General features: G+C 38.6%; 1 protein-coding gene and 1 long non-coding RNA gene across 3 annotated transcripts; one reads left to right on the top strand and one right to left on the bottom strand.

The window, feature by feature from the left end:
- Positions 1-391: 391 nt before the first annotated feature.
- LOC123581028 lies at positions 392-27,601 on the top strand. Of its 2 annotated transcripts, none has more exons than XR_006703563.1 (3): positions 392-903; positions 25,192-25,246; positions 27,494-27,601. It is a non-coding gene; the product is annotated as an uncharacterized LOC123581028 (long non-coding RNA). The 2 variants fall into 2 exon arrangements; XR_006703564.1 differs by lacking the exon at positions 392-903 and adding an exon at positions 21,247-21,319.
- LOC123581027 (lithostathine-like) lies at positions 12,707-15,447 on the bottom strand. The gene is made up of 6 exons (XM_045446645.1): positions 15,396-15,447; positions 14,996-15,083; positions 14,322-14,440; positions 13,986-14,123; positions 13,260-13,386; positions 12,707-12,991 (listed from the first exon to the last, which is right to left on the bottom strand). Exons 2-6 carry the CDS (start codon positions 15,072-15,074, stop codon positions 12,924-12,926), a joined length of 531 nt encoding a protein of 176 aa, XP_045302601.1. The 5' UTR covers positions 15,075-15,083; positions 15,396-15,447; the 3' UTR covers positions 12,707-12,923.

The raw sequence follows: 27,601 nt of genomic DNA, 5'->3' as shown, positions 1-27,601 counted from the left end.
GGGTATGAAGGATGAGGGAAGACACAAAATACCAATATTACAATGTTGAAAGGATTTTTCCTTCCTGTGATTTAACACACTTGGTCCGGAAAGGCAGAATTTAGGGGCAGGCCACTGTTCATATAGGATTATGGTACTTTCTGGAAGAGTGAGTTTCAAGATCCCGGATTCTTTTCCCTTCAGAGTCAATTGAAAATCATTTCTGAAAGAACGCCTGAAGAATAAAGAGAAGGATCTGCTGGAGGGTCACTCAGTAACCAGAGTAAAATTTTATCTTTGGGTGTTGCTAGTTTTCCACAAGATGGGTTACAGTACTACCTTTGGATCTCAGTGCTTTGAATCCTCTGAATTTACCGGAATTTACTTTAGTAAGTTTTCCCTAACCCTGATCTACTCACCATCTCCTCCCAGGCCTAACCCCTGATGTATGGACTCCATCTTCCAGAGATAAGGATGTTTTTATTTTTATTCTAAGACAGGAAGAAGTTTAAACTGAAGGTTTGATAGTGGGGAAGCAGAATGAGGTAAAAGAAAGAGAAGAATGTCATGAAAACACTGGAAACCATAGAGAAATATGAAGAAGCAAAGTACCCAATAGCTTTTGTTCAGTAGGGAACTAGTTTTCTACCTGAGAGAATCTGTAGGTTTGCATACATCTTAGAAACTTGGCAGTTGGATGTGGATGCATTTAGATCTGGGAGAGAATAAATAGACTGTGTCAAATTTGAAACACTTCCAATTACTGCTTGTTTCCTGTCAGAGGACAGCTTTTTTGGAGTCCAATGGTGTCGAGAGCTGTCAGCTTGAAGCTAGCAAGATTTGGATACCAGCTGTTCTCACTTCATACCAAGATCCAGAGAGTGGCTAGGATCTTCTGATGAGATCTCCCACATGTCTTTGTTGGTGAGCATTCCTGAGTTTTTCTCAAGAGAGATCTGGCATTGCCGAGATGGAAGAACAGATGGAATGTATGGTCTGCAAAGCTCAGATTACGTTGGCAGATGGGGGTGGAGAGGTGTTGAGGGTGCCAGGAATCTAAGTGGTGACATACCACATTTAGTAAGCTGCCAGCATGCGCATATTTTGTTTAATTAGCAGTTTTTGTAAGTCACAAGCATATGCTTTGTCACTTCTTGTTGTTTTAATGGTAAGCTATTATGTTCTTTAGTGAAATCTTATGTCTTCTGAGTGAGTTTTGCTTATGATCAGCAACTTAGCACCATATGCCATGCCCAGAACCTTCCTGCACATACCCTAGCCCTCTCTCTACCACCCTGCCCCTCACTATCCTGCAAATAGGCATTGTGAGGAGATACAGAGGAAAGGTAGATGCAGATTCTGCTGTGAGCTCTGTAATGGGAATGGAGTAGGAAAATAGGCCAGAAACGGCTCTGAAACAAAAGAATCCAATGCATATCCGGAACTAGGGACAAGCCCTGTTAAATTCCAATTAGAAAGGCAGTGGAAAAGGCTGCAAGGTAGTGGGTAGCAAAGACTTAAAAAATCTGACAGCCAAATCCACACAGGGACAGGGAACACACTAAGGGTGTAACTAGCAAGAATAGAACCTGGTGCTGAAATGAAAAGTTTCTGAAGTAGGGGCTATATGTCTGTGCCCTCAGACTGACAGGATCTCACCAATCAATATGTGACCATCAGATGAGGTAGCAATGCCTAGTTCACTAATACCGAAGCTCTCATCCTACTTGACTCTGTGGAACCCAAGTTTTATAATGTCCCCCCTTTGTGTCATTCTGGGAATTCTCAGGGGATGCCTGCATGTTCCACAGAACCCTACTGGCATTGTTTGCCTCTTCAGTCAACGATTTCCATCTGCATCACTTACATTTTCTGTTTATTTTCCGGGAGCCCTCTCTAGCAAATCTGGACCAGCTTCTTTCAAGTTGTTACTGGTATCTACTGTGTGGCTTAATGGCAATCATAAGCAGAGAAATTTCTTTCAGTGTCCTCAGTTATAGCTGGGACCAGGCTATGTTTTTTAAAAGACTTTATTAGCAGATGAGGAAAGTTAACAACTAAAGGTTGTATCCTACAAGCCTGGATCATAGCTCATCCCCAGAGGATACTTCCTTGCCTGGTCTGCAGTCTGATGCCCTGAGCTAGGGGCCAGTTTATCTAACTCAAATGTACTTTAGAACAGTACTTCTAAAATTTTAATGTGCATTTAAGTCACTTGGGAATCTTGTTTAAATGCACATTATGATTCAATTGGTTGGAGGTGGGGCATAAGGTTCTACATTTCTACCAAGCTCCAGGGTAATACTGAAGACCATATTTAGAATACCAAGGCCTAGAGCATGCCCTTCTTGCTCAAACTTAAGGTCGTGTAGTAAGAGACCTAGGAAGGGGAAGGAAATTCTTCTCCTTTAAGGCTAAGGTCTGCTACTACTTATTTCCTTTATTAGGTCCACTCTTACCTGGGACAGTTGACAATAGCTGCCCCATCTCTACCTTAAGGAGATTCACAATACAATAACATAGAAAATCATGACATATCCCAGCATTATTCATTATTAACTTACTCAGACATGAAACATCCATTCCTTGATTTTAGCTGTGCTTAGCCAAGATCAAGCTAGTGTTTGTTCACTTCTAACTTAAAGTGAAGATCAGCTTATGACATTCTTGGACAAACTTGTTGAACAAAACACCCTCCCATCCCCACTCCTTTACATATGGACAAGAATAATAAATGCACATAGGATAATCAAACCAACCATCCATAACAGACACACATCTCCAAAAAAAAAAAAAGTCCAGAAAATATAACCACTACAACATACATTCCATTTGAGCGCAAGTCGGGGAGCAGCAGAGAGAGACAGAGAGAGAAAGAGAGGGAGACACGGAATCTGAAGCAGATCCCAGGCTCCAAGCTGAGCTGTCAGCGCAGAGCCTGACACGAGGCCTGAATCCACAAACCATGTGATGATGACCTGAACCAAAGTTGGACAATTAACTGACTGAGTCATCCAAGTACCCCAATTCAGTTCTAGTTTAAAATATTTGAATTCAAGTTCAACAATGGCGAGCTGTTTTAATTTGCATAAAGAATATACCCAAGTTGGTCCTTCTTTTAGAAAACTAACCACATGCCTTAAAGTTGTATTCATGTTTGCCTTTATATTATGCTAGGAAATTGACTGTATTACTTACCCCTGTGATATAATACATTATCCCAAACATAGTAACCTAAAAGCAAACACTTATTATTTCATAATTTCTGTGAGTCAGGTCCAGATTGCTGACCTACAAGCTATGAAATAAGTGAGTTTCTCACTAGGCAACATCAAGGGTTGCAGACTCAATGGAAGGCTTGGCAGGAAAAAGATTAGATTTCACACTCACATGGTTATTGGAAGGATTCATTTTCTCATGGGCTGCTGGAGTGAGACCACAGTTCCTTGCTCGTTGCTAGCTGTAGGCTTCCTTCAGTTCCTTGCCATGTAGGTTCCAAGTTTATCTCCATGTAGGCAACTCACAACATGGCAGCTTTCCTCATCAGAGTGGTTGACTGAGAGCACAAGAGAGAAAGAATGCAAGTAAGAGAGAAGTCACAGTTATTTGTTACCTAATCATGGAACTCTATCCCATCATCTTTGTTATATTCTGTTGGTAAATGGCAGGTCACCAGGGCCATCCCACCTGCAGGAGAAGGGATTAAACACAGGGTGTCAATACCAGGAAGCAGGGATCATTGGAGGACATCTCAGTAGATGTCAACCATTTGAAAATATCAGTTTTCTGACTATTGATCAAGTTAAAAAAATAAGAATCATAAGTCAGTAACTTCAACTGATTTCTTCATCTCATCATTACCTGGAAACGCCTAATATTAACTATCTTTATGTGTAACTGCTCCCTTGCCTGCTACTCCCCTTCAGGGCAGAACTCTGAGGAATGAAGTAAAAGTGTTAAATAGTCAGTATTACAGTCCCTTCCAACACTAGCATTCTAGGGTATTTTTGGCATAATTTCTAGTATACTAGATATTATAGGGGCTCTGTAGTTTGTTGACTTGACTTTAGTTAGCTGAGAATTATAAAGACAATATGGTAACAAGATAAAAAGGAAACACAGGATTAGCTTAAAAGAATATAGGATAATTTCATGCATGTCAATTTTAATGTAATGGGATGCCCCCGTACAATTTCTACTGTCCTTTTCTGATAATTATCACTTGACATAATTAAAATTGCTAATGAACAAAAATCCCTTTGTCTGTACTATGACTTCTTCTCTAATACCTCAGCATGTCTTCCTACAGAATCCTTCCTTTTCTTCCATTCAGCCTCTTGAGTGAATAATTGATGGCATTCAGAAGACAGAAGAAGAGAACTTTAGAAAGGCATTTCTGTTTCTTTCCCTTCTCTCAGGATGCATATATCCCTGGAAAGATTATTATTTTTCTCTATTTATGCCATATTGTTCCTTAACCATCTCTCATAGAAAATATTTTCCTATTTTTCTTTAAAAGGAAAAACTTTTCGGGGCGCCTGGGTGGTGCAGTCGGTTAAGCGTCCGACTTCAGCCAGGTCACGATCTCGCGGTCCGTGAGTTCGAGCCCCGCGTCAGGCTCTGGGCTGATGGCTCAGAGCCTGGAGCCTGTTTCCGATTCTGTGTCTCCCTCTCTCTCTGCCCCTCCCCCGTTCATGCTCTGTCTCTCTCTGTCCCAAAAATAAATAAAACGTTGAAAAAAAAAATTAAAAAAAAAAAAGGAAAAACTTTTCTAACACTTCTGAGGAACACAGTATGGATTTGAGTAAGGAAAAGATAGATGACAAGGTTTTACATGCCAAAAAAAGTACTTTATAGATGCTTCCCTTTCACTGACTTGAGGACTGGAGAATCTCAGAGGTGAGAAGAGCAAGCCCTTAGGATTTCCAAATGAGATTGAGCTAGGGTGGGGTCACCAGGGTCTTCAGAAATTTTTCAGCCAGCTCAAAACATTACTAAGGTCAGAGTTATAAGTAAGGGTTTTCTTAGTTTTCCCTCTTCTGAAAATTTTAGGCTAAAGTGATACTACAACTTTGTCAAGGGGAGGAACATAAATGCTGACACAAGAGTTTATCCTTGCCTGGGGTGACCACCAGTAGAGAAAGAAGAAGAGGTCCAATCCATCTCTTAACTGTTCAAGCATTCAAGGTTAAAGGATTGAGTGTATAGTGGAAGGAAGATGAATCCTAGAGACCGTGGGGTGCTTTCATGGCCACAGAAATCCTGGGTTTGAGGCCTAGCTTTTTGATTATAGGCAAATTACTCAAGCTCCCTGAGCCTTGTTTTGCTCATCTGTGCAATGTTTTAATACCCGACAGACTTTTTGTTCATTTTAAATGGGATGAGATACACAAAGCTCAATAAGTTGTAAGCATTACTGAGTAGTTGATTATGAGTGAGAACATATGATATCTTCATGTTTACTATTTATGTCATAAAGACTACTGAGTTTACATTTTCTACATGTTCTACTGAATTATTCTTTCATTTATTCTCTCAAAATCTATTGGCATGTACTAGGTAACTGGCAATACTCTAGGGCAACGTTTGTAAACAGCAGCAATTTGACATTTTGGGGCATCTAAGTCTTTGTTGTAGAGGGCAACACTGTGCATTGCAGTATGTTTAGCAACATCCTAACTTTAACCCACTAGATGCCAGGAGGAACCCCTCCCCCCACCACCACCACTGTTGTGGCAATGAAGAAACTCTAGAGACTGCCAAATGTCCTCAGAGTTGCAAATTGGCTACATTTGAAAACCACCATTCTAAATGGGATAGAAAAGTGATTACCTGCAGAGGTCAAGCAGGAGAGTAGATAGTTGATTTCAAAGGCTAGTGAAAAGTGATGCAAAGGAGATCGAAAATTGGGACTAAAATAAAGTGAGTGAAAATCAAGAAAACAGATAAAATTACCTTTTGAAAAATGTACAAAATAAAAGAATAAGTTCACTATGAATGAAATCCTGAGGAATACTACCAATAAAAGACTGCTAGAGGTCTTTCCAAATCCATTCTCCCACTGTCCCATGGTAATAAGATTATAGCTGTTTTCATGCCCATCATGCCAGAGACCACATTTTCCAGCATCTGTAGCTCCATGGCTGACTGAGTTTAGGCTCTGGGAGAGGAGGAGAGGTGATGTGCACAACTGCTGGGTCATTTCTAACTTAGAGGTAAGTTGGCTGGCTCAGGATGCCACTCTTCTCCCTCCCACTAGCTGAAATGTAGACAGAGCTGTGTCTCTGCTTCAGTTAAGCAGACAAGAACAATTCAATTAGACGCCTCAGCAAGAAGATGAAAAAGCTTGGATCCAAAATCTGATATGAAAGGCAAATAAACTTACGTTGTGTTTAATATTTTGTATCTGTATTTTGGCATCTAAATGAACATATACACATTTAAAGATTAAATAGAGTTCAAGTGTTCATATAGGAGTTGGAAACTTACGGATGTGAAGATCCAGAAAAGTGTGGTGTTAAAAAAGTCAAGGAAGTTAGAGGTCTTCAGGAAGGAAAAAGTGATTAACAGTACCACAGAGGTAAGTCTGGTTAGACGAGGGATAGAAAAATAATTATACAAATGCTGGCTCACTGAATACTTTGGTGTTATCAGGAGAGTCCAGAACACAGCACAGTTCGGCAACAGTGAATCTCTAACACAGTAAGAGTAAAATGGAGATAGGAAATAGAACATGGTTACACAGGCAACACTTAAAAAAATTAGGTAAGGTGAGGAATTACATATGAAGGAGCTTGGGGAGACAAAAGGCTGACAGCTCAGAGCCTGGAGCCTGCTTCGGATTCTGTGTTTCCTTCTCTCTCTGCTCCTCCCCGGCTCTCGCTTGCTCTCTCTCTCTCTCTCTGTCTCTGTCTCAAAACATAAACGTCAAAAATAAAATTAAAAAAAAAGAAAGGGTTAATTTGCAAAATGTTTATAGTTTGAAATAATTACAGATTCAGAAGAATGTGCAAAGAAGCATACAAGTGGTTCCAGAACCCGTTACCAGCCTCTCCCAGTGTTAAATCTTGCATAACTGGAGCATTGATACCAGGAAACTGACAGCATAATCTAGGTAACTTATTCAAATTTTACCATTTATACATATACTTAGTGTGTGTGTGTGTGTGTGTGTGTGTGTGTGTGTAAAACTGTATCACACACTTTTTTATCACATGTGTTTCTTTTTGTAATCATCACTACAATCAAGACACTTAGCTGTACCATAAGACTGGAATTTAACACACGAAAAATTTCTCAACTTCATTATTAGAGAAAGGCAGATTAAAATCACAATGAGATATCACTTTATACCTATCTAAATGACTAAAATTAGAAAGGCTGACCATACTGAGAATGTAAAACAACTGGAAATCTTATGCACCACTGGTGTTGATGTAAATGATAAAATCAATTTAGAAAATGTGTGGCTGTTCTTAAAAACTTAAATATATGCCTAGTATTCAGTGCAGCTATTCCACTCCTGGATATTTACCCAAGATAAGTGAAAAGGATTTATCTGTACATAAACCTGTATACTAACGTTCACAGTAGTTTTATTTATAATAGATAAAAACTGAAAATCACTTAAATGTTCACCAACAGAATAGACAAATTATGTCATATCCACACAATAGAATATCACTCAACAATGAAAGTAAATGAAGTATGGATACATGCAATAATATAAGTGAATTTCAAAACGATTATGCTGAATATAAGAAACCAGAGAGAAAAGTATATAATGTATCATTCCATTAATATAAGATTCTAGGAAATGCAAATTTAACTTATCTATAGTGTCAGAAAACAGATCAGTGGTTGTCTTGATTTGAGGGATTGGAGAAGCTGAAGGTAAGAGGTGGACTTGGCAGAGGAGGTCTTTAGTGGTGACGAGTATGCTTATTATTGGATTTTGATGATTTAATGGGTGTATATGTATGTCAGAACATCAATTATATTTTGAGTATATACTGCAATTTACTGCATCTCAAATACACCTTGATGAACTATAAAGATCAAAACAAATAAAATATAAAGGTTTTTCATTAGATCAAAGATTCATCAGGTGGCTCAGTCGGTTAAGCTTCTGAAACTTGACTTTGGCTCATGGTTCATGAATTCAAGCCCCACATTGGGCTCTGCACCATCTGCTTGGGATTCTCTCTTTCTCCCTCTCTCTCTGTCCCTCCCTTGCTGGTGCACGCTCTCTTTCTCTCTCAAAATAAATAAATAAACTTAAAAGAAAAAAGAGATTCATTGGGAGCCTGGAGCCCCAGGTTTGTACAACAAGAAGGAACCAGGAAAGTCTAATAGCTAAAACTACAGGCAAGACAATGCAGTTAGAAAAATTTGATGATGAAACTCCATGTGAGTCATAACCATTGAAACCTCACTGCTGTTTCTACAGAACCCCAAGCTCCATAGCCTTTGTGAATAATCTCGAATTGTTTCTTTTTGCACTACTACCTGGCTAAGGTATCCTATTGTCATGCTTTGAACATACCCCCTAACCTCCAGAGAACTATCTACCACCTTTAGATATCTGCCACGTTTGCCTCTATAATGGGAGCTGTGACTCTGCTCTCACCATGAACCATATCAAGGGGACATTCTTCAACACACAGGAAGCATTCTCACTCTGAGTAGCCAAGAGAAGACAAAACCACAAATGACTCACAGTTTCTGATGGTACAAGGAGCCCTTGAGTCCTAGCTCTCTCTGTCTTACTTCTGTGTCCAGCATTCTGTATATATATTTCTGGCTTTCTATTAGTTAGGGACACACTGAACTACCCAATCCTGAATCTTCCGCTATTTATATTCTGTCCATTTTCACTTGCAAGATTTGTTTCTTCTGTTCCCAGGGATGTGTAGCAGACATTTCATCTTAGAGGATGTAGGAATAAATTTGTTTTCCCCCCTTTCCCTAATGTCTTTTTTCTAACCCTCTTTGGGGAAGCAGCCAGATCATTCTTATTTATTATCTTCCCAGTACTATACTCTCTGCTAGGCCACCTCTCCCCCTAGCGGTACTTCATTTAATTCTCCTATAGTTAGCTAAAAGCCTATGCTTCAGACTAGCATTCAAAATGTTGACTGCTATTTACAATATGAAGTATATTTTATATTCCAATGCTTTTCACACACACACACACACACACACATGTAACTAGAATCAAAATTTCAAACAGTATTAAACATTTTTGTGCAATATCCTGCAGAATTTTCTATATTACTCTCCTTTCTTTTAAGAAAATATATTTATATTACCCACTAAATTGATTTAATGATTTCGAATGACTGTAAGTTGCAATCCCTGCTTTGAAAAAATAGTGCTTTTGACTATTATTAAAACTGAATTCAACTTATGATCTATTAATAGGTATTTCTCCCAAATATAGATACATAAACAGGCACACAGAAACGTGTGACCAAATAAATGCCTGACGAGCTGACAACCCTATGACTTTATTTTCATACATTTGCATACAAATACTTGGAAAAGCCATGCAGTAAAGAAACCTACTTAACTCTGTATACTTTAGAACTTCCTAAGGAGTATTTCCAAAATGTATACACACAACAAAATTGTTGTCCATGAGTAGCTCACGAAATGAGTATTGCAAGGAGAGCAATTTTAGAGAATTCTTTTTTAGACATGTGGGAGAAATCTATAAATAAATCCATGTGTTAAATATACACATAAATTGCAGAGATCTACATGGTTGATGTGCTACGGTACCCTGGAGGTGCACTTGAAAAACTACTTAAGAAGAATGGACAAAGGTGGTTTGGTGGTAGGAGGTAGGAGGTTTGGAGGTGGAAAGGGAAGAACTCTGTTAAAACTCAAGGGATGAGGGGCGCCTGGGTGGCTCAGTCGGTTGAGCTTCCGACTTCGGCTCAGGTCCTGATCTCACAGTCTGTGAGTTCGAGCCCCGCGTCGGGCTCTGTGCTGATAGCTCAGAGCCTGGAGCCTGCTTCAGATTCTGTGTCTCCCTCTCTCTCTGACCCTCCTCCATTCATGCTCTGTCTCTCTCTGTCTCAAAAATAAATAAACATTAAAAAAAATTAAAAAATAAATTACAAAAAAAACTAAAGGGATGAATCACCAAGTTACATTCAGAGATATTAGGAAATAGGGTGCCTCAGTTCACCTAACTCTTACCCAGATGTTCTTTGTAGGTGCTATTTCTATCAAATTGTTTTGCCTCCTGAACTCTAGATGAGAGTAAAGTCCATGACAGAAACACCATCAAGAGGCCCAGGAACCTGTGGTGATGTGCTGATCCAAATGGGAAGGTTTTGTCCAATTCATTGGCTTACAATGACTGGCAGAAATCCACATCATGACAGGTTATTCACAGTCCTCAAAACAAACAGGAATTGGGTAAATACAATGACAGCAGTAAGCACAATAGCCAGCTGACAACTACTGAAAGTCTGGAGGACAGTCCAAGAACAGAGGCAGGTATGGTACCTGTGGCAATATGTGAGTACCCAAAGAATAAGATTCAATCAGAAAACAGGCCAAGGTCAGAACAAAACAATGAGACAATTAAGTCATGTTTATTGCAGCAAACTTCTGTTGGAGTGCCTTCCTGCCCCCCTTTACTAAAAACTGGGTCACATCCACAGATCCTACTTAAAAGGTGAGTTTGGCTCCCATAGTAACACTAAATGACTCAAATTTTTTCCCTCAGCTGACTAGACTGAGGTGAATACCCAGTCTTAGCTGGAATAATCAGATATTCTCCTGAAAACAAATTTGTTTACTGAAAATGTACTTAAAGTTTTGAATCCCTGGAGTGAAAAGTTTGGTAGAATGAGTTAGCCATGTCACCTTGAGTTATCCCAAGGGCAAGGAAACTGATGGGCTAAAAGAAATCACACCCAGTGAAATAAAATAGAGAAAAGGAAGAAGAAATTAACCTCATTTCCTAACTTTATTTTTCCTTTTCCTAGTCCTTCAGCTATCTTCCCTAATCTTGATGCACTGAGATAAATCCACATACTTCCCAAAACCTCCCCCTTTGCTTAAGTGAGTTAGAATGCATGTCAGCAGCTTATATCCAAATAGTCTACACTGAGTCAGCCTAACAGAAGCCTATGTGTGTTTCAGGCAAGGCACTTACAAGCTGTCAGCAACCCAGCTGGACTCTGAAAGAAGAAATTATAGGGAATTCAGATACTGGATATAACAAAAAGTTTTTTGCATACATGTTAGGCATCCAGGGCTCCAACACAAATTGGAGAACCCACACCTTCTTCCCTGGTGTAGGAGTAATTTTTAGTGAGAGAAAATAAGAGATTATTTATTACTATTTATTATTATTATCATTGTTGTTATTATTAGGAGAGAGAAGCATTTTTATCAACTGCATTGGAACTACCCAGAGGGCATTATATTATGGAAGGTTCAGTGGGAGAGAACAGATAGAGAGAGAAGAGATAAAAACTGCCTGCCTACCTTTGTTCTAGACTTCTAGATACAAAAGTTCATAAGAGTTCACTAGAGGAAATAAATTTATGATTATTCAGGATATAAATGGTTATGAATACAGACTATGAATTTAGCAACAAAGCTTCCGTGATTAGTATTTTAGGAACTCAAGCATGGCTCTAGGCATAGTAGACAATATTGACTGACTTGACAAAAGCCATTATTTTTAAATTCTGAAAAAAAAACCTGATCTTGGGGGTGCCTACGTGGCTCAGTCAGCTTCCGACTTAGGCTCACGTCATGATCTGGTGGTTCATGAGTTCAAGCCTTGCACTGGGCTCTGTGCTGACAGCTCAGATCTCGAAGCCTGGAGCCTGCTTGGGATTCTATGTCTCCCTCTCTCTCTGCCCCTCCCTCGCTCGCATGCTGTCTCTCTCTCCCTCAAAGTAAATAAACATTTAAAAAAAATCAGGACCACCTGGGTGGCTCAGTCAGTTAAGTGTCCAACTTTGGCTGAGTTTATGATCTCACAGCTCGTGGGTTTGAGCCCTGCGTCGGGCTCTGTGCTGACAGCTCAGAGCCTAGAGACTGCTTCAGATTCTGTGTCTCCCTCTCTGCCTCTCTGTCTTCTACTCGTGTTCTATCTCTCTCTGTCCCTCAAAAATAAATAAAAATTTTTAAAAAATTTTTTTAATCTGATTTTGTATGGAAGGCAATTAAGTCCAGTCCCAGGAGATGAATCCCAATTGGTCACCACAAATTATTGCAATTTCAAACATTTTTCTGGTGGTTAGTTTAAGAATAGAACTGTTCTAAGGAAGAGAGTGACAACTTCTAATACTCTACCTGTAAGCACTATAATCAGAAACCCATTCATTTTTCAATGTATTTTACAAAAGTCAGCGTCCAAGGAAGATTGTAAATTAAAGAAAAAAATATCATTGATAGCAAATGATTACAGATGTGCTCTTCTAAGATCTTCAGATACCACTAAGGCTGTTAGTATTACAAATAGGAGGAATGTGTAATAGAATGTGTAGGTGAGTAGTGTCTTTTTCTATAAACAACACAAAGGTACATGAACAGGGACTATATACTGATCATAAACACACTGGTGGGGATGTACATTTAAGCATTTTCCCTGGGGGAATAAATAACATTGGATACAGGCAAGACCTAGAACTCCTCCCATACCCATTGTTCTTCATATTCTTGCTATGAGATAGGAGCACAAAAGCACACAACATGGAATGAAGTATTTATTATTGCTCTCTGCAATCTCAGGCCATGTAATACACAAAAAGAACATAAAGTTAAATGAATAGGGAGGAGAAATGATCAGAAGGAAGGGTCAGGTTAGAGGGTAGGGGGAGACTATTCCTTTCCAGGGTAGGTTTTCACACTTGGTCATATGTCCATGATGAGCTGCACACAAAACTCAGGCTCCTGACGTCCCACCAGACCTAGTCCTTGAACTTGCAGATATAAGGTAGCATCACACCGCAGTTATAATCTCTCCATTTCAGATATCCTAGAGAGACAGAGGAGCTCAGGTAGATGTGGCTGGTGGAGCTCATGAACCCAAGGTTCTGGCGTAGGATTCACAGCCTCTCCCTCATCCTCAGCAGTGTCCTACTCCAGGGGAATGGGACTCAAACAAAGGAGAGATGAGAAGGGGTGGGAGAAGATAAACCAACCCTACATTTTCTTGCTCAAGGGGATTCTCTGACGGTCACACTGAGAAATAGGGAAAAAGAGGATGGAGAGGTCTGGCAGAAAGGAGCTCCTCTGTTGCTTACCTGTGCTTGCTGACAGACTCCCACAGTAGCCGGGGTTTGGGTTAGTGGAGGGGTGTCTCTCCCAGGCAAGGTAATTCAGCACATCCGTGCTACTCCACTCCCATCCACCTGCATTGGGCTCATAGCCCTAGAGAGGATGGAGTCTAGTGAGGTTGAATGGCCATTAAAGGGCTCCTTGCAGGAACCCCTCCCCAGCATCATGGAATTTGGTCTGCTCCTCTAGATGCTGCCTGGGAGCCAAAGCTCTCCTCTGGGAGACTCCTCCTAACTCCTTGCTCTTATTGACAAATCCTGAAGCCCATAAACACAAAGACCAATAGAGCCATTCAGAGTAACCTCTCACTGACTGAACAACAACGAGTGATACGTATGTGATTAGCTTCTGAACCTCAAAGACAGTGTCTGTTCCATAGAGCCAAAATGGATCCTCTCTTCGTTTAGGAATCACTCTGCACAATATGTGTAGACTCTGTGAAGCTCAGAGAACTGAATTACATGGCCTCACGTGCAAATTAAGAAGCAGATTAACTTCAGCAGAGTCAAGAGACTTCCACAGACCTCAGCTGTTCAGCTGGCCACAAGGTCCTCCCTTTTCTCCTAATATCCTCCTGGATCTCTGAGCTTCAAGGCTCTCTAGGGCATTTACTGGGCAGACACAGGGGACAGAGAGTGGGCTCGGGTGGCGATAGCAGCTTGAGAGGTTATACAGAGAAGATGTATTCATACCTCTGTGGGATCATGGAGCCCCATCCAGATGTTTGAGTAAGTGTTCGCACTGTTCTGTACTAGGGAGGCCACAAAGGATGCCTCAGCCCCACTGAGCACAGACACAAGGTGTCCCGAGGGTCTCTTCTGGCAGGCCATCTGTGTGGGGAAGGGAGAGACTCAGGGGAGGCCTGAGACATCACTGGGAGATGGGCAGTGCAGAGGTAGGGGAGAAGAGGTATATATGCAAAAGATGAGGATGCTCACCGTCACCCCCAAGGAACTCTGGGGAATGGAACCCCCCCCCGCCCGCCAGGTCTCTAAGTACTTTCCCAACCTGCAAATCCAAGGACTCACATCTGCATTCATCCAGGATTTTGGTGTCATAAACAAGGCATAGCAGTGGGAGGCATAGGCCTTGGAGCCTTTGGGACACCTGATCCGTGGAGCGGGCACTTCCTTTGGCGAGTCTTCACCTAGGATGGAAGGACACAAAAGACAGAGAAGAGGTGAATAGGAGACTGGGGATCAGGGTGGGAGGTGACCGAGAGGAACGTCTATGGGGTCGGTGCTTGGGGAAGTGATGCCAAAGTCCTGACTGCCTCTCACCACCGCCAACACTTTCAGGATTTCTTGTTCTTGAACCAGCCCCACTAAATGAGGAAACCTCTCCTTTCTTTTCATCTTTCCCATTCACAGTCCAACCCTTCCCCACTCTAGGATACACATTCTTGCCCTGGGTCCTCATTTTCCTTCCCCTGATTTTATTTCTGTCCCTTCACGCTTTCCTCTTTTGCCTACCAACATAAATGAGAGTGCACTGGCAAGAAGCAAAGGACCTCCTTGCAGTGCTAGTGGACCACTGTGATGCCTGCCACCCCTGGTTACCCTGAAGGATGGTGTGGTGATGGACGAGCTACAGGCCATTTCCTGGTGTGGGGATATATGTCACCAGTACCACGAGAGTCTTCCTTCTCCTCTTGGCCCTGAGCATTCGCAAGGACCCAGTGTTCGAGGCAGAGAAATCTCACCTTGGACCTGAGACAGCAACATCAGGCAGGAGAACAGCATCCAGGACATGCTGGGGAGGTCCGTGTGAGGCCGCATCATGTCTGTGACCTGAGGAAGCAATCAGATTTCACTAAGAGAAGTGTGATCGGAGAGAGGACATATAGAGATGCCACACATCGTCTTTGTCTTTCCTCTGTTAGTCCCCTAGGAATAAGTTCATCTTAGTGACATCCATCCCCTTGTATAGCTCTGGAAAGAACTAGGAAATCTGTACATGCTCCTACCCCCATGAGACCTCCCCAGCCTGCCTGTGCTGAGTCTCAGAGCTCCTGTATCTGACAGAGATCCTCCTGTATCTTCCCCCAAATATGTACAGTATAGCTCTTGCCATGGTCTCATCTTCTGTCAGCTTCCACTCACCTGTCTTGCAGGGATTTGCAGTGGTTTGTCTTGTCAGAGAAGATTGTGCTTTTATAAGAAAATTAGAAGGAGGGGCACTCCAATGAATAACCCGAATGTGGAACCAGAACAAGGGTCATGGGGAAGGGCTTGGCCTGTATTCCAGGAGATTCCCGCCATGGGGAGAAGTGTCTTCCCAGCAAAGCCTGGGAATTGCCACAGATGTTGCCTCTTTCCTGTTAACAGGCCAGCACTTTCCCCAAGAACAGGTGAAGTTTGAACTTTCCCTGTCCTTTGCCAAATACTTTGTTCTGAAAAACTTAAGGCAAGGGAGGCAGCCCTACGGCAGAAATACTGATGTACACAGCTTAGAAAATACAGTAGCATTGGATAGTTAAGGAAAATGTCCAGAGTGTATTTGATTAATCAGTCAAAAATTCATTCCTGTAAGCATATATATGAATTTTTTTAAACTTTGGCCAGTAAGAGTAAAAAATTTGTCCAGTAAAAAAAAAAAACAAACAAACTAGTAAGTATAAATCGGTGGGTATAGGAATTGGAAGTGCTGGTTAGTGCCAAGTATTGGAAAAAGAAAGTTGAGGGAAAAGAAAGAATTGAAACCAAGAACAGGAACAGAAACAACAAGTTCAGAGCTGCTTCCTCAATATTACGGCAAGGTGTGAAGGAAGCGTGGAGCAATAGTGTCTAAGTCAGAAGGAAAGCCGGGTTCATAAGGAACAGCAGGTAGACTTGCCATCTAGCTGTCTCTGTGTAGGAAGACTGAGAAATAGTTCCTCAGTTTAGTTCTGAGTAGGTAATCTGATACATCAAAGTAGCATTTCCATTGTGAGTTGCAGACCCATGGATGTCTCCAAGACCCTTTCAGGGGGACTGTGAAGTTGTAATTTTCATAACAATACTAAAATGGTATTTGCCTTTTTTACTGTGCTGACATTTGCATTGATGGAGCAAAGGCAATGGTGGTTAAAAGTTCTGGTGACATGGCATTAATCAAGGCAATGGCATCAACCTGTATCCTTCATTTCCAGGCATTTACAAGAAACAAAAAAGACATTTCACTTAAAACTATCCTTGAGGAATTTGATAGAACAGTAAATACATTTAATTTTAGTAATTACAAACCTTGAATACATTGCTCTTACTATTTTGTGTGACTAAATGGGAATCTGCGTGCTAAACTATAATGGTTGTCTTGAAGAAAAGCATTTGTAATATGGAGTTTTACTCCACGTTTTCATAGAACACAATTCTTGAAAAACGGACTAGCAGAAAAACTTTAGTTATATGCATATGGGCATATCATTGATATTTTTTCAAATATGATAAAAAGAAGTTAGTAAATATTTTTAAAATATCTGTTTTAATATGTAGTATTATAAATAGTAAATCACATGAATAAAAATTGTTTGGAATCCAATAATTTTTAGAATGTAAAAGTATCCTCAGATCAGAACTATTTGAGAACTTCTGATTAACATTAAGCTATTAATTTCTAGAAAATCTGGACCCAGATTTCACGTTACAACACAGGGATACAATCTCTAGTCTAGAAACTCTACAGGACAAATGATTCCATATTCTTAAACATGGAATTTAAGAAAATAATGCAATATAACACACTTAAGTTATAAGAGATGTTCCAATCAAATATAATGTATGAACTATGTTTATATCCTAATTTGAACAAATCGAATGGGAAAAATAATTATTAGACAGCTGACTAAAAGTGAACATTGAAAATGTTACGTGATTATATTGCTTTTAGGTGTGATTATGGAATTATAATTATATTATTTAAGTGTTCTCATCATTTAGAGATACATAAAATACTTAACAGATGAAATAAGTTGTTCAGAATTTACTTAAAAATAATGCAGTGTGAGGGGTTTCTGGGTAACTCAGTCCATTAAGCATCTCTTGATTTCAGCTCAGGTCACGATCTCCTGATTTGTGAGTTCAAGCCCTGCATCAAGCTCTGCACTGACAGCACAGAGCCTGTTTAGGATTCTCTCTCTCCCTCTCTCTGACACTCCCCTGCTTGCTCTCTCTCTGTTTCTCTCAAAACAAATAAATAAACTTTAAAAGATGCACAATAATCCAGTGTAATTGAAATATAGGTGAAATGAGAGCCCATGAGGTGAAGGTATCATTGCTTGGTGGTAGATACAGAGGTTCATGGTATTATTCTCTTTGGTATAAAAATTCTTTTTTTTTTATTGTTTTTATTTGGGTTTTTTTTTTTTTTTTTGACAGACAGAGACAGAGTGTGAGCGGGGAGGTGCAGAGAGAGAAGGAGACACAGGATCCGAAGCAGGCTCTAGGTTCGGAGCTGTCAGCACAGAGCCCGACATGGGACTGGAACCCATGAACTGAAAGATCATGACCTGAGCTGAAGTCACAAACTTAACTGGCTGACCCACCCAGGTGGGATAATTCTTAACAAAGAAGGGATTCTTAACAAAGAGTCTTTAACAAATTCTTAACAAAGAAGGGATAGATAGTAATTCCTTAAGATGATAAAGAAACCTACAGAGATTCAAAAATAAGACAATGAAACCATTTCCTTAAAAATCAGGAGAAAAAACATTCTATATTCCCTGATTATATTCAACAATACCATGTTAGAAAAAGTACCCTTATGGGTGCCTGGGTGGCTCAGAGCCAGTTGAAAGGCTGAACATACAACTCTCTGTTTCAGCTCAGGTCATGATCTCATGGACTGGAGCCCTGCATTGGGCTGTGCACTGACAGCACAGAGCCTGCATAGGATTCTCTCTCTCCCTCTTGATCTGCCCCTCCCCTCTGTGTGCTCTCTCTCTCCCTCTCAAAATAAATAAACATCAAAAAAGTACACTTGGAAAGGATAAGGAATATTTAAACATGAAGGAGAACAAGGGGAATTATTATTTGTGTACATGATATATTTTCTCCATAGAAAACCCCAAAGAATCTCCAAACTGTTAGAATCAATGAGAGAATTTATCAGGCAAGAAAGAAATCAACATATAATTTCTGATTGAATTGTATTCCAGTAACAGAGTTAGAAAAGGTATTTTTAAGAAAGATATCCTACCAAGAAATATATCCAATAAAAAGCAGTGAAGAAGACCTAAATATATGGAGAAATCTATCATGTTTATAAAGAGAAACAATCAATACCCTAAAGATGCTTTGTCTATCTGTATTGATTAATGGAGGTGCAATTATAATACTAACAGGATATTCCTGGTAATTTGATAAACTAATATAAACATAGTCAACAAATTTCTGAATAAAAACAATGAGATTAGTAATTTTGTTTGACCATACATGAGTGAGTTTGAGCTCCAATTCTATGTCTCTCTTTCTCCCTGCCCCCCCCAAGAATAAATAAACATAAAAAAATTAAATTTGTTTGACCATACATGAGGACTTTTTACTATAAAGTATTATGTGGGAATAGCAAATTTGACCAGGAATAGAAGAGAGGGCCTAAAAATATAATTATGATAAATGGAAACTGTAAATATAAACAGATCATTGCTGATCAGTAACAGAGGATGGGCTAAATGATTTCAGTTAATTGGTTATCCATATGAACAAAAGTAATTAGAATCTATCTCTTAAAACACGAAAATAAAACGACAAACGCCCATTCCAAGAAAAAAAAAAATCAAGAGAATTGATGACTTAAATACAAAAAACCAAAAATGTAAAGTTATATAGGAGATAATTTAAAAACAATATTTTTGACTTTGGGTTTGGAATGTATTTATTAACACAAAAGGCACACATTATTAAATATTGCTAAATATGACCACCTTAAAATAAAATACAAAATAAAAGTAAATGTATAAATACGAATGAGAAAGAATGCCTTAGACACATAATTGACACAAGTGATATCTGGAGTATGTTAATAACATTAAAAATCAACAAGAACAAGAATAATCCATTAATTAGAAAAGTGACAAAACATGAGCATGGATTTCACTAAAGAAGAAGCAAAGTAAACAATACATATATGACACTATGTCAACTTCATTAGCAATGAGTGACATTCAAATTAAATTTAAATTTAAATTATAAAAATAAATTAAACAAATTAAAATAAAATACACCTGCTAGATTGTCAAAAAAGAAAGTTTTATTTCCCAAAATTTTGGTGAAGATTTGAAGCAATGAGTCCTCTGTATTTTTGCTAGATGGTGGTATAAATTCATAGAAGCTCTTGGGAAAACTGGCATTGTCTTATATTCTGATTCTTAATCATTCAACTCCTAGGATTTTACAACTTTAATATGCATGCCAAGTGGTATATCCAGGAATGTTCATAGCATCCTTATTTACAATGGCAAAAAAACAAAAAAACAAGCCAAATGTCCATTAACAGAGTTGGATATTTTGTGGTTTAAATAAGAAAAATAAAACATTACAGCAGTAAAAAATGAGGGAATCACAGTTACAAGCATCAGTAAGGTTAATATCAAAGATATAATATTGATGAAAATATCAAAATATAATATAGAATATTATATAATATATAATTTCATTTTTTTAAAGGCCCCAAACAAAATAAGACAATAATATATCATTTAGGTATATGTATATACGTAATAAAGTTATACTAAGTAGGGGAATGGTAAATTCGTAATTCCAAACTGTTACATATAAATCAAGGGAGAAAAAAATTAGTAGAATATGGATATAAGAAGATTAAAATATATTAGTAGTTATATTTATTTTAAATTAGTAGGTATATATATTTATATATTTTACATGTACTTGAACTTTTAAAAAAATATTTTTAATCATATACATGTCATACATATTGTCTTCTACACATAAAATATATGATAATAGAAATTAAAGAAAAAATACTTAATTTTAATTGAACTAAGTAAAGTAGGGAGACTAGAAATAATTTCAAATGGCCTTTAAATTATTGGAGTTAGCTCATAGAAATCAATCTAAAACAACTGTTGAACTTCAGATAAAGGTTCATGAAGATACTGGCCAGTCTACATTCATTTGAAGGCTTCACTAGGGTTGAAATATCCACTTCCAAGATGACTCCACTAACATGCTAAATTTGTGCTGGCCATTGGCAGGGGGGCTCATTTCCTCACCATATGGATCTTTCCATAAGGCTTTCAGAGTATCCTTTCAGCATGGTAATTGGCTTCCTCCAGCATGAGTGACCCAAGGAAGAACAAAGCAAAAACTTCAATGCCATTTAAAACAGCTTCAGACATTGCACATGGTCATTTCTGCAATATCTTATTGGTTCAGTGGGTCACCCCTCTCCAGTATGGTATGGAATTACACAAGAGCATAAATACTAGGAATCAGGATTCATTGGGCGCTACCTTAATAGCCTGTTATCAGAGTTGGAATCTGATACTTTATCAGTCACAAGCCAAAAATCATGTGTAAGGGGCCTGGTACTTTTTTTCCCCTAGGAGACTCTTATGAATCTATGTAACATGTACAATTTGTACATGAGAGGAGGAGTTTCACTCAATTCCATCCAGCAGCCTTCAAACTCCAACTAAACTTGGATGTATTACTAGTCTATTAGTCTCACTAGTAGAAGAGACTAGTAGAAGATAGAATGTTTATTTCCTATCATCTAAAGAATCTGATCCCTAGGGCCCTAGCTAGCCAACATGTTCAATTATAAACTGAATTTATCATCATTCTCTTGTTTAAAATCTTTAAACTATTTCTTCATTACATACTCTTGTGATTACCTCTTACTGCATAGCAACTATCCCAAAGTTAGTAGCTTAAACAACTTACTATTTTTTCTCATGAATCTGTGAGTTAATTGGGTTTACTTATGAAGTTCTCCCTTGGGCTTTCTCATGCGGATAATAACTGGAGCTGAAGTCATATGAAGGATCATATGGAACAGACTTCAAATGTGATCACACAGATGGATGGTAATCGATGCTGACTGTTGGTCAAGAACTCAGGGCTGTTAACTAGAGTGTCAACACAGGGTCTTTTTGTGTGACTTGGACTTCTTATAGCATGGAAATTTCAGAATAGTAGGACTTATGTCACTGTTGGCTATGGTTCCCAGAGGGCAAAGCAGAAGCTGTCAGTCCTCTTAGACCTAAGTTGAGCAATGCCATTATACCATTTCTACCATACTCTATGGGTCAAGCATGAGTTTATATTCCCCAGCATTAAGAACATTAAACATTCAGTAATGTTTACTGAATAAATTAATATATTAATGCATAATAATTTTTATAGTTATAGCAACTGCATTTAATTTCATAATGCTTTACTTTATGGTTTAGAATACTTTATTTCTCCCATTATTGTCTTATTTTGAGTAGATGTCTTTATATTCCCCTCCTTGGATCTGTGTTTCTCAATTTTCCAATGAGGATGTTGGACAAAGAGCTCTCTGGGGGACATTCTACAATTCTATTGTTGGCTGGAATGCTGGAATATCATGAGTATGGGGCAAGAGAGCCTCTGGAAAATAGAGTTATTGTTCCCATATTAAAATATCAGATATTCTTTGGGAAGGCCATCTTCATATATTATTCCCTCAGAACAAGATTCCATCTTATTCCATTTGTGAGCAAGCTTTGTGAGAAGTACACTAGCATGAAACCAGTCTGGAAATGAAGCCATCACAGAGAATTTTCACTCTATTGTTTAGTATCAGCTATTAGAAACAACTTATTTCCAAAATTAAAACATGCATTCACTTAGCTGTCTGTGCATATTTGCATTAATACAAATAACTATCACATAGTATTTTAAGTTAAATAATTGTATTCAAATTGCAATAATTTATTAAGTTCTGTGAGCTCAGAATCTATGAGGCTTCAGAAGAAAGAACACTTTGCTTAAAGTACTTAAAATTGCTACTGGCATATATGTGAAAAATTACCAGGGGAAAATCTGATCACTAGAAGGACACATTTTTTCACAAAGTCTTTCAAAAATTAGTAAAACTTGATGGTGCTGTTTCTAATTCTTCTTTGTTCTAGGAATTAATTTGAGTCCAGTAAAGATAGCAATTTGGGTTATGACAAAGAGCAGAACAGGGACCACAGGTCAATGCAGAAATATATTCTATGGAGGAGAGTGTTCTGAAGGTTTATTTTTAGAGACCAGTTTACTAAAAGAAAAGAAATATCAAAAGCAGAAGGAAAATAGATAATCTGAAATCCCTCAAGGTAGGTGATCTTGTGGATTAGCTAGAGTTAAGAACTTGGAGTAAAGAAAACTTTTGCTCCTTATGCCTCATGTTTCATGGTCTGAAGTGAGTTTAAAGAGGAAAGCAATTTCATAAAAAATTCTACTCAAAGCACAATGAATGATATCCAAGACTTTCCTTTTTTCACACGTCCTCCCTCCTTTTTATGTTTCATAGATCAATCTTAGTTGCTTAAGAGAGAAAAAGAAAACATCAATAATATTCCATTGTAATCAAAGGGAAGATCAAGAGTCAGGGCAGAAGCAATATGGAGACACCAACCAGAGGATTAGATAGAGATGGACTTCTAGGTAAGGGAGGTAAATAACCAGACACCCCAAACTAAGGAACGGCATGTCTCAAAGCTGGGATTGATCTAAAACAACTGAGAATGTCAGAGAAAGAAACACTCGTAAGACAAATTCACATGGACAGTGCTCTCAGGATATGGTAAGAAGTACCAGTCCCAGCCCTCAGGAAGTACTTGGAATTAGGTGACTCAACCAGAGTAGGGAACCTTGGGTGTATGTAGTAGGGGAAAATGTGAGTTTGGGATTCCCAGTAGGATTTCTAGGCTTGAAATTTTCTGAGAGAATATGGATGCTCTAAGGTTATTGTACTCTCTTTCCTACTCATGATTTTTCCTTGGGCCTCAAGATACTCATTCCCATGTACGTTTCCAGATAATGGGCTAGTGGAAGGGAAATCAGTGAGGCATAGTGCCTCACTATTTAGGCTCCCAGGGAAAACAAACCCACCTCATGGGGTTTTGGTGGGAATTAAAATAATGTATGGATATCTTTAAGCATGGTACCTAGCACATATAATCACATAATCAGTGGCAGCTAACAATTTTATCTTCAGTGTCTGGTAGTGCCGTAATAGATGCTCAATAATTTTCAGTGGAATGGCATAAATGCATAACTATGATCTACAGATGGAGGTTTCAGAGAAGTGACTCCTCTGAATCATTTCATAGCTTAGCTATTAGTTGCAACCATTTTGATCTATTCTTTAACCTTTAACAATGTTCTCTTGAGAACTTCAGGAGAGCAATGTTTGTCCAGCCTTCTTCGTTCTCTATATATCCTTAAATACAATGAAATAATATTTATTTTAAAAAAGTATTCAGATGCTATTAATTCAAGAGAGCACTTTACTCATAAATTCATTGTTATCAGAGAACTGCCAGACTAATTTGTGCAGGAACTCATCTAATAATAGCTACTATTTTTTTCAGCATTAATTTTGTGTCTGGCATTGTGCTAAGAGTTCTACATAAATTATCCTATATCATATTCATATCATCATTATGAAAGAGCTATGTTTTCCCTCATTTTTCACATAAGAAAACAAAACTTTGGAGAGGTTAAACAATTTGGTTATGGTTTCCCAAAAGTAACAGAATGGGGATTAAAACCCAAACATCAAAGTTATGCTTTCAATCACCATTACCCACATCTTGTGGAGGGAAAAGATGTTGTTTTTCTATAAAAAAAGAAATAGAGCACTGGCCTTTGCTGCAAGGCCATTAACTTCTGCACCACGAGACAGGAAATATTTTTCCTAAGATGTTCAATTTACCATTGGGATGGACCTGACATTTAGAAGACCAGAAAATCAGACATTGAGGAGATTGAATACACCAGGGAAATTCTGTGACCAACAGCCATGTGTGATTACTTGTTAAGCTACATTAACCTAATGGACACTAAGAAAAAGAATGTGTTCAGTAGAGTTATCAGATTGTCTTTACCTACTCAAAATACAAAACCATCAATCCTTATTTCTAGAAAAGAACTGATATTGTTCCTGCTCACCCTGTAAATCACCCAAATGCTGAGAATTCCAATTTCCCTTTATGTCGACATTTGTCTAAAATCCCAATACCACCCATATTTTCAGTAAATCCTCAAAACCACCCTGTATGTTAGGCATGACAGATGTTAATTAATTATTTCCACATTACAATGAACAATTCAGGAACAGAGAAGGAGCCTGATTCAGTCTGTGACACAGCACATTAGTGACCAAGTCAGGATGAGAACTTAATTCTACTCCTGAGTTCATTCTTCTTGACACTAGACCCTGCACTATATTTTAACTAAAATTCTTCAGACATTCATCAGCAATGAGTTAAATTCTGAAAAAGATCCAATTAATTGCTCTTTGACATGATAGGTTTTTGAAAGGTTTCACCTCAGCTGATGGATTCATTAATTTCAGAACATCTTATTTGCTTTCTGCTAATGGAATTTTCAGAAGGTGATTGGTTGGTTACCTTTTCTAAGCCTCATGCAGAGTTTAAATGTCATTCTATACAAAGATATTTACTGCATGGAGTACTAGTCTAATTAATTTTTGATTGCAACTAGGAATTGTTCCATGTCATTCTTGTCATTAAGTTGCACTGTGAGCCTTAATAATGTCACTGGGATTTATTGGGTAAGTATAGGTGCTAACATGTGTGAATTTAGGTACACATATATACAAACATCAGTTGAGAAAGGTTGTCTTGCTTTGCGAAAATTAAGACATGTGTTTCAAGATTTTTTCAGGTGGTAACTTTTTCTACAATTGTTCCGGTTTTAGGTAATACAAGAGCTTGATTGCAGTATATTCCGGGAAATCCTTCTGGACTGGGAAGGTATGATAATCAACATGGCTAAAGAGTACAGAGAAAACTTTTTAAGAGAACAGCTCTTCCAAATCCAGGACAGCAAATCCAAGGAATGGGTACAAACAGAAGTCTTCATCTTAGGGGATGGATTGAGGATAAATGTTAAGCCCTGGGAGCTGAAGTAGTTTTAGGCCTCAGAATTTGGAAGATCTGAGGCTATACAAGGAAATATTAGGAGTATTAGGGAAAGGTATCGTCAGTCATAAAGAATAGATATTCAAAACTGAACTATGAGCCCCTGCTGAACTCAGGTGCAAATAATGAAATGAAGGCTGAAACCCAGGCAAACTGAATAGCCTAATGGTTTGTGGGAAAGTAATTTTTCTCAAGGGTAACCTGAGGATTTACTCCACAGTCAGTAGCTTCTAGGCTGGAAGAGTAAATTCAAATTCTATAAGATAGTGGGAACATCTATGAGAACAGTGGCTACCTTTGTTAGGACTGGCTCTGTGTCTTAGATGGATGAAACCAGTGTGGAGAAATGATATTTTCACCAAGCCATGTTTTCTCCAGCTTCAGGCACTCGACACAGGTTCATCTTTCCTTATGAAACACTCATCTGCTCCTTCCTTCATATTTTCCTCAGCTTGTTCCTAATAATCACTTAGGTTCTGGCTTAAACATCAGTTCTTCAGGAAGAGTGTTCCTGAGGTCCTGTCTAGATAAGGTTCTTCTGCTACATGTTCCCATAACATACTGTCTGCACTTTATTGCAATTATTTTTCTATTTTCCCCTCTAGGCTCTAGGCTCAGTAAAGGAAAAGACTACAGTTTCTTGTTTACTGCTGTCTTCATCCTTAGCATTGGGTCTGGCCTGAATCTCAGCCAACTAAGACTTACAAGTTAAAGACGCAGGCCATATGACTGTATTGTTGGAGCTGAGGCTAAAATCCAGGTTTCCTGACTTATAATCCATTGGTATTCAGTATAGATAGAAAGAATTTTCCAATAGAAGATTTGGTGTTATTAGTCCAATACACCATTTGGCTTGTTTAGATCATCAGTGAATTTACTCTTAACGTGTCTGGTGTCAATTGTCCATTCCTGAGAAACAGTGCTCTCATGACCCATTCTAATCCACAGGTATGATACAATAATCTAGTGATTAATGATATAAAGATGCTTTGAGAAAACTATGATGTAACCATGGATAAACAGATGATATTAACATTATTTTTTTTCAAAGTGCTCTACATCTCAAGTTTCATCTTGCATTCTAATGAGATCAGTTGGACTGAAATCCCACAAACTGATGTCCAAACAACTCGTGACTCACTCAAAGTCAGCAGCAGAGCTGAAACTGGCTTCTAATACCCTCAAAACAAATTTTCCTATATAAACTTTTAGTGATGCTCATTGTGGTGAACATTTATATTTTTCTATTAAGTGAACAGGTGGACAGCTCTACGTACTCTATTTTATTAAGAGGAAAGACCAGTAGGAACTTGAATCCTTGGATGTTTGTTCCTTAGCGTCCTACGGCTTAGTATATCTGGTTTGAGGAAAGTCAAGGATTTGACTTTGTAGCCCACCAGCTGTTCATAAATGCAAGCACTCAACTTGCAGGGGGTGAGCATAACTCAGTAAGACATTATATTTGCTGGGGATATGAGTCACAGTTCAGCACTACTAATGGGGACTAAAGAGTGGTCAGGGACATTGCTTTCAAATGGAGAAGGCAGCAGGAAAAGCTCCAAGTGTTTGAATTATTTAGCAGAACATGCTTACCTTGGTGTTGGCTTAAGCTCAAGACAAAAGCAGAGATCTTTGAACCAGTGATTATAACCATTAATCACCCCTCTCCCCACCATAACCAATGTCTCATGATACCCTAAAATGGATTTTAATCCTCTCACAGGGGGAATGGTTGGTGGCAACTAAGTAGTTTTGTCCCTATGGTTATACACTTTATATATGCTTTAGATAAAGTGTTAAGGTCCTTTCTTTCACCTCATAAAATTGGAATGCAACAAGCAAGGCAACCATGGAGCTGTTATTTAACAGCATATTTACTAAATTTCTCCCAGTAGCAAGTGATCATCATGGATGTGGTGCTATTTTCTGAGGGAACGTCAGGTTCTATCCATAGTGAAGTTTTGAAGAAGAGTGAAAAACTGAGTTTCAGGTCAGAAACAGTATCCACCTGAACATTCACAGTTTCTGGATACGTGGAGAAAGTCAAGTAACTTAACTTCTCTGCATCTCTTTTCTCAGTGATAAAATGGAGACAATATCTCAGATTCTTCTGAGGATCAAAGAGAAACACTGACTTTCTCCGCACTGCACGAGGGTAATGAGGCTGGTGTAGTCTTTGGATCCAGT

This window comes from Leopardus geoffroyi, chromosome A3 (assembly GCF_018350155.1).
Source record: "Leopardus geoffroyi isolate Oge1 chromosome A3, O.geoffroyi_Oge1_pat1.0, whole genome shotgun sequence".
In the NCBI taxonomy this organism is placed as follows: Eukaryota; Metazoa; Chordata; class Mammalia; order Carnivora; family Felidae; genus Leopardus; species Leopardus geoffroyi.
The sequence above is the reverse complement of the archived record's forward strand: the minus strand, read 5'-3'. Positions and strand labels throughout refer to the sequence as shown.

Coding starts and splice junctions, on each gene's coding strand:
- LOC123581027 (XM_045446645.1), bottom strand. CDS start 15,074: ATGATGCGGCCTCACACGGACCTCCCCAGCATGTCCTGGATGCTGTTC. Junction 14,124..14,321: donor AATCCTGGATGAATGCAGAT/GTGAGTCCTTGG, acceptor TTCCCCACACAG/ATGGCCTGCCAGAAGAGACC. Junction 13,387..13,985: donor GGCTCCATGATCCCACAGAG/GTATGAATACAT, acceptor CATCCTCTCTAG/GGCTATGAGCCCAATGCAGG.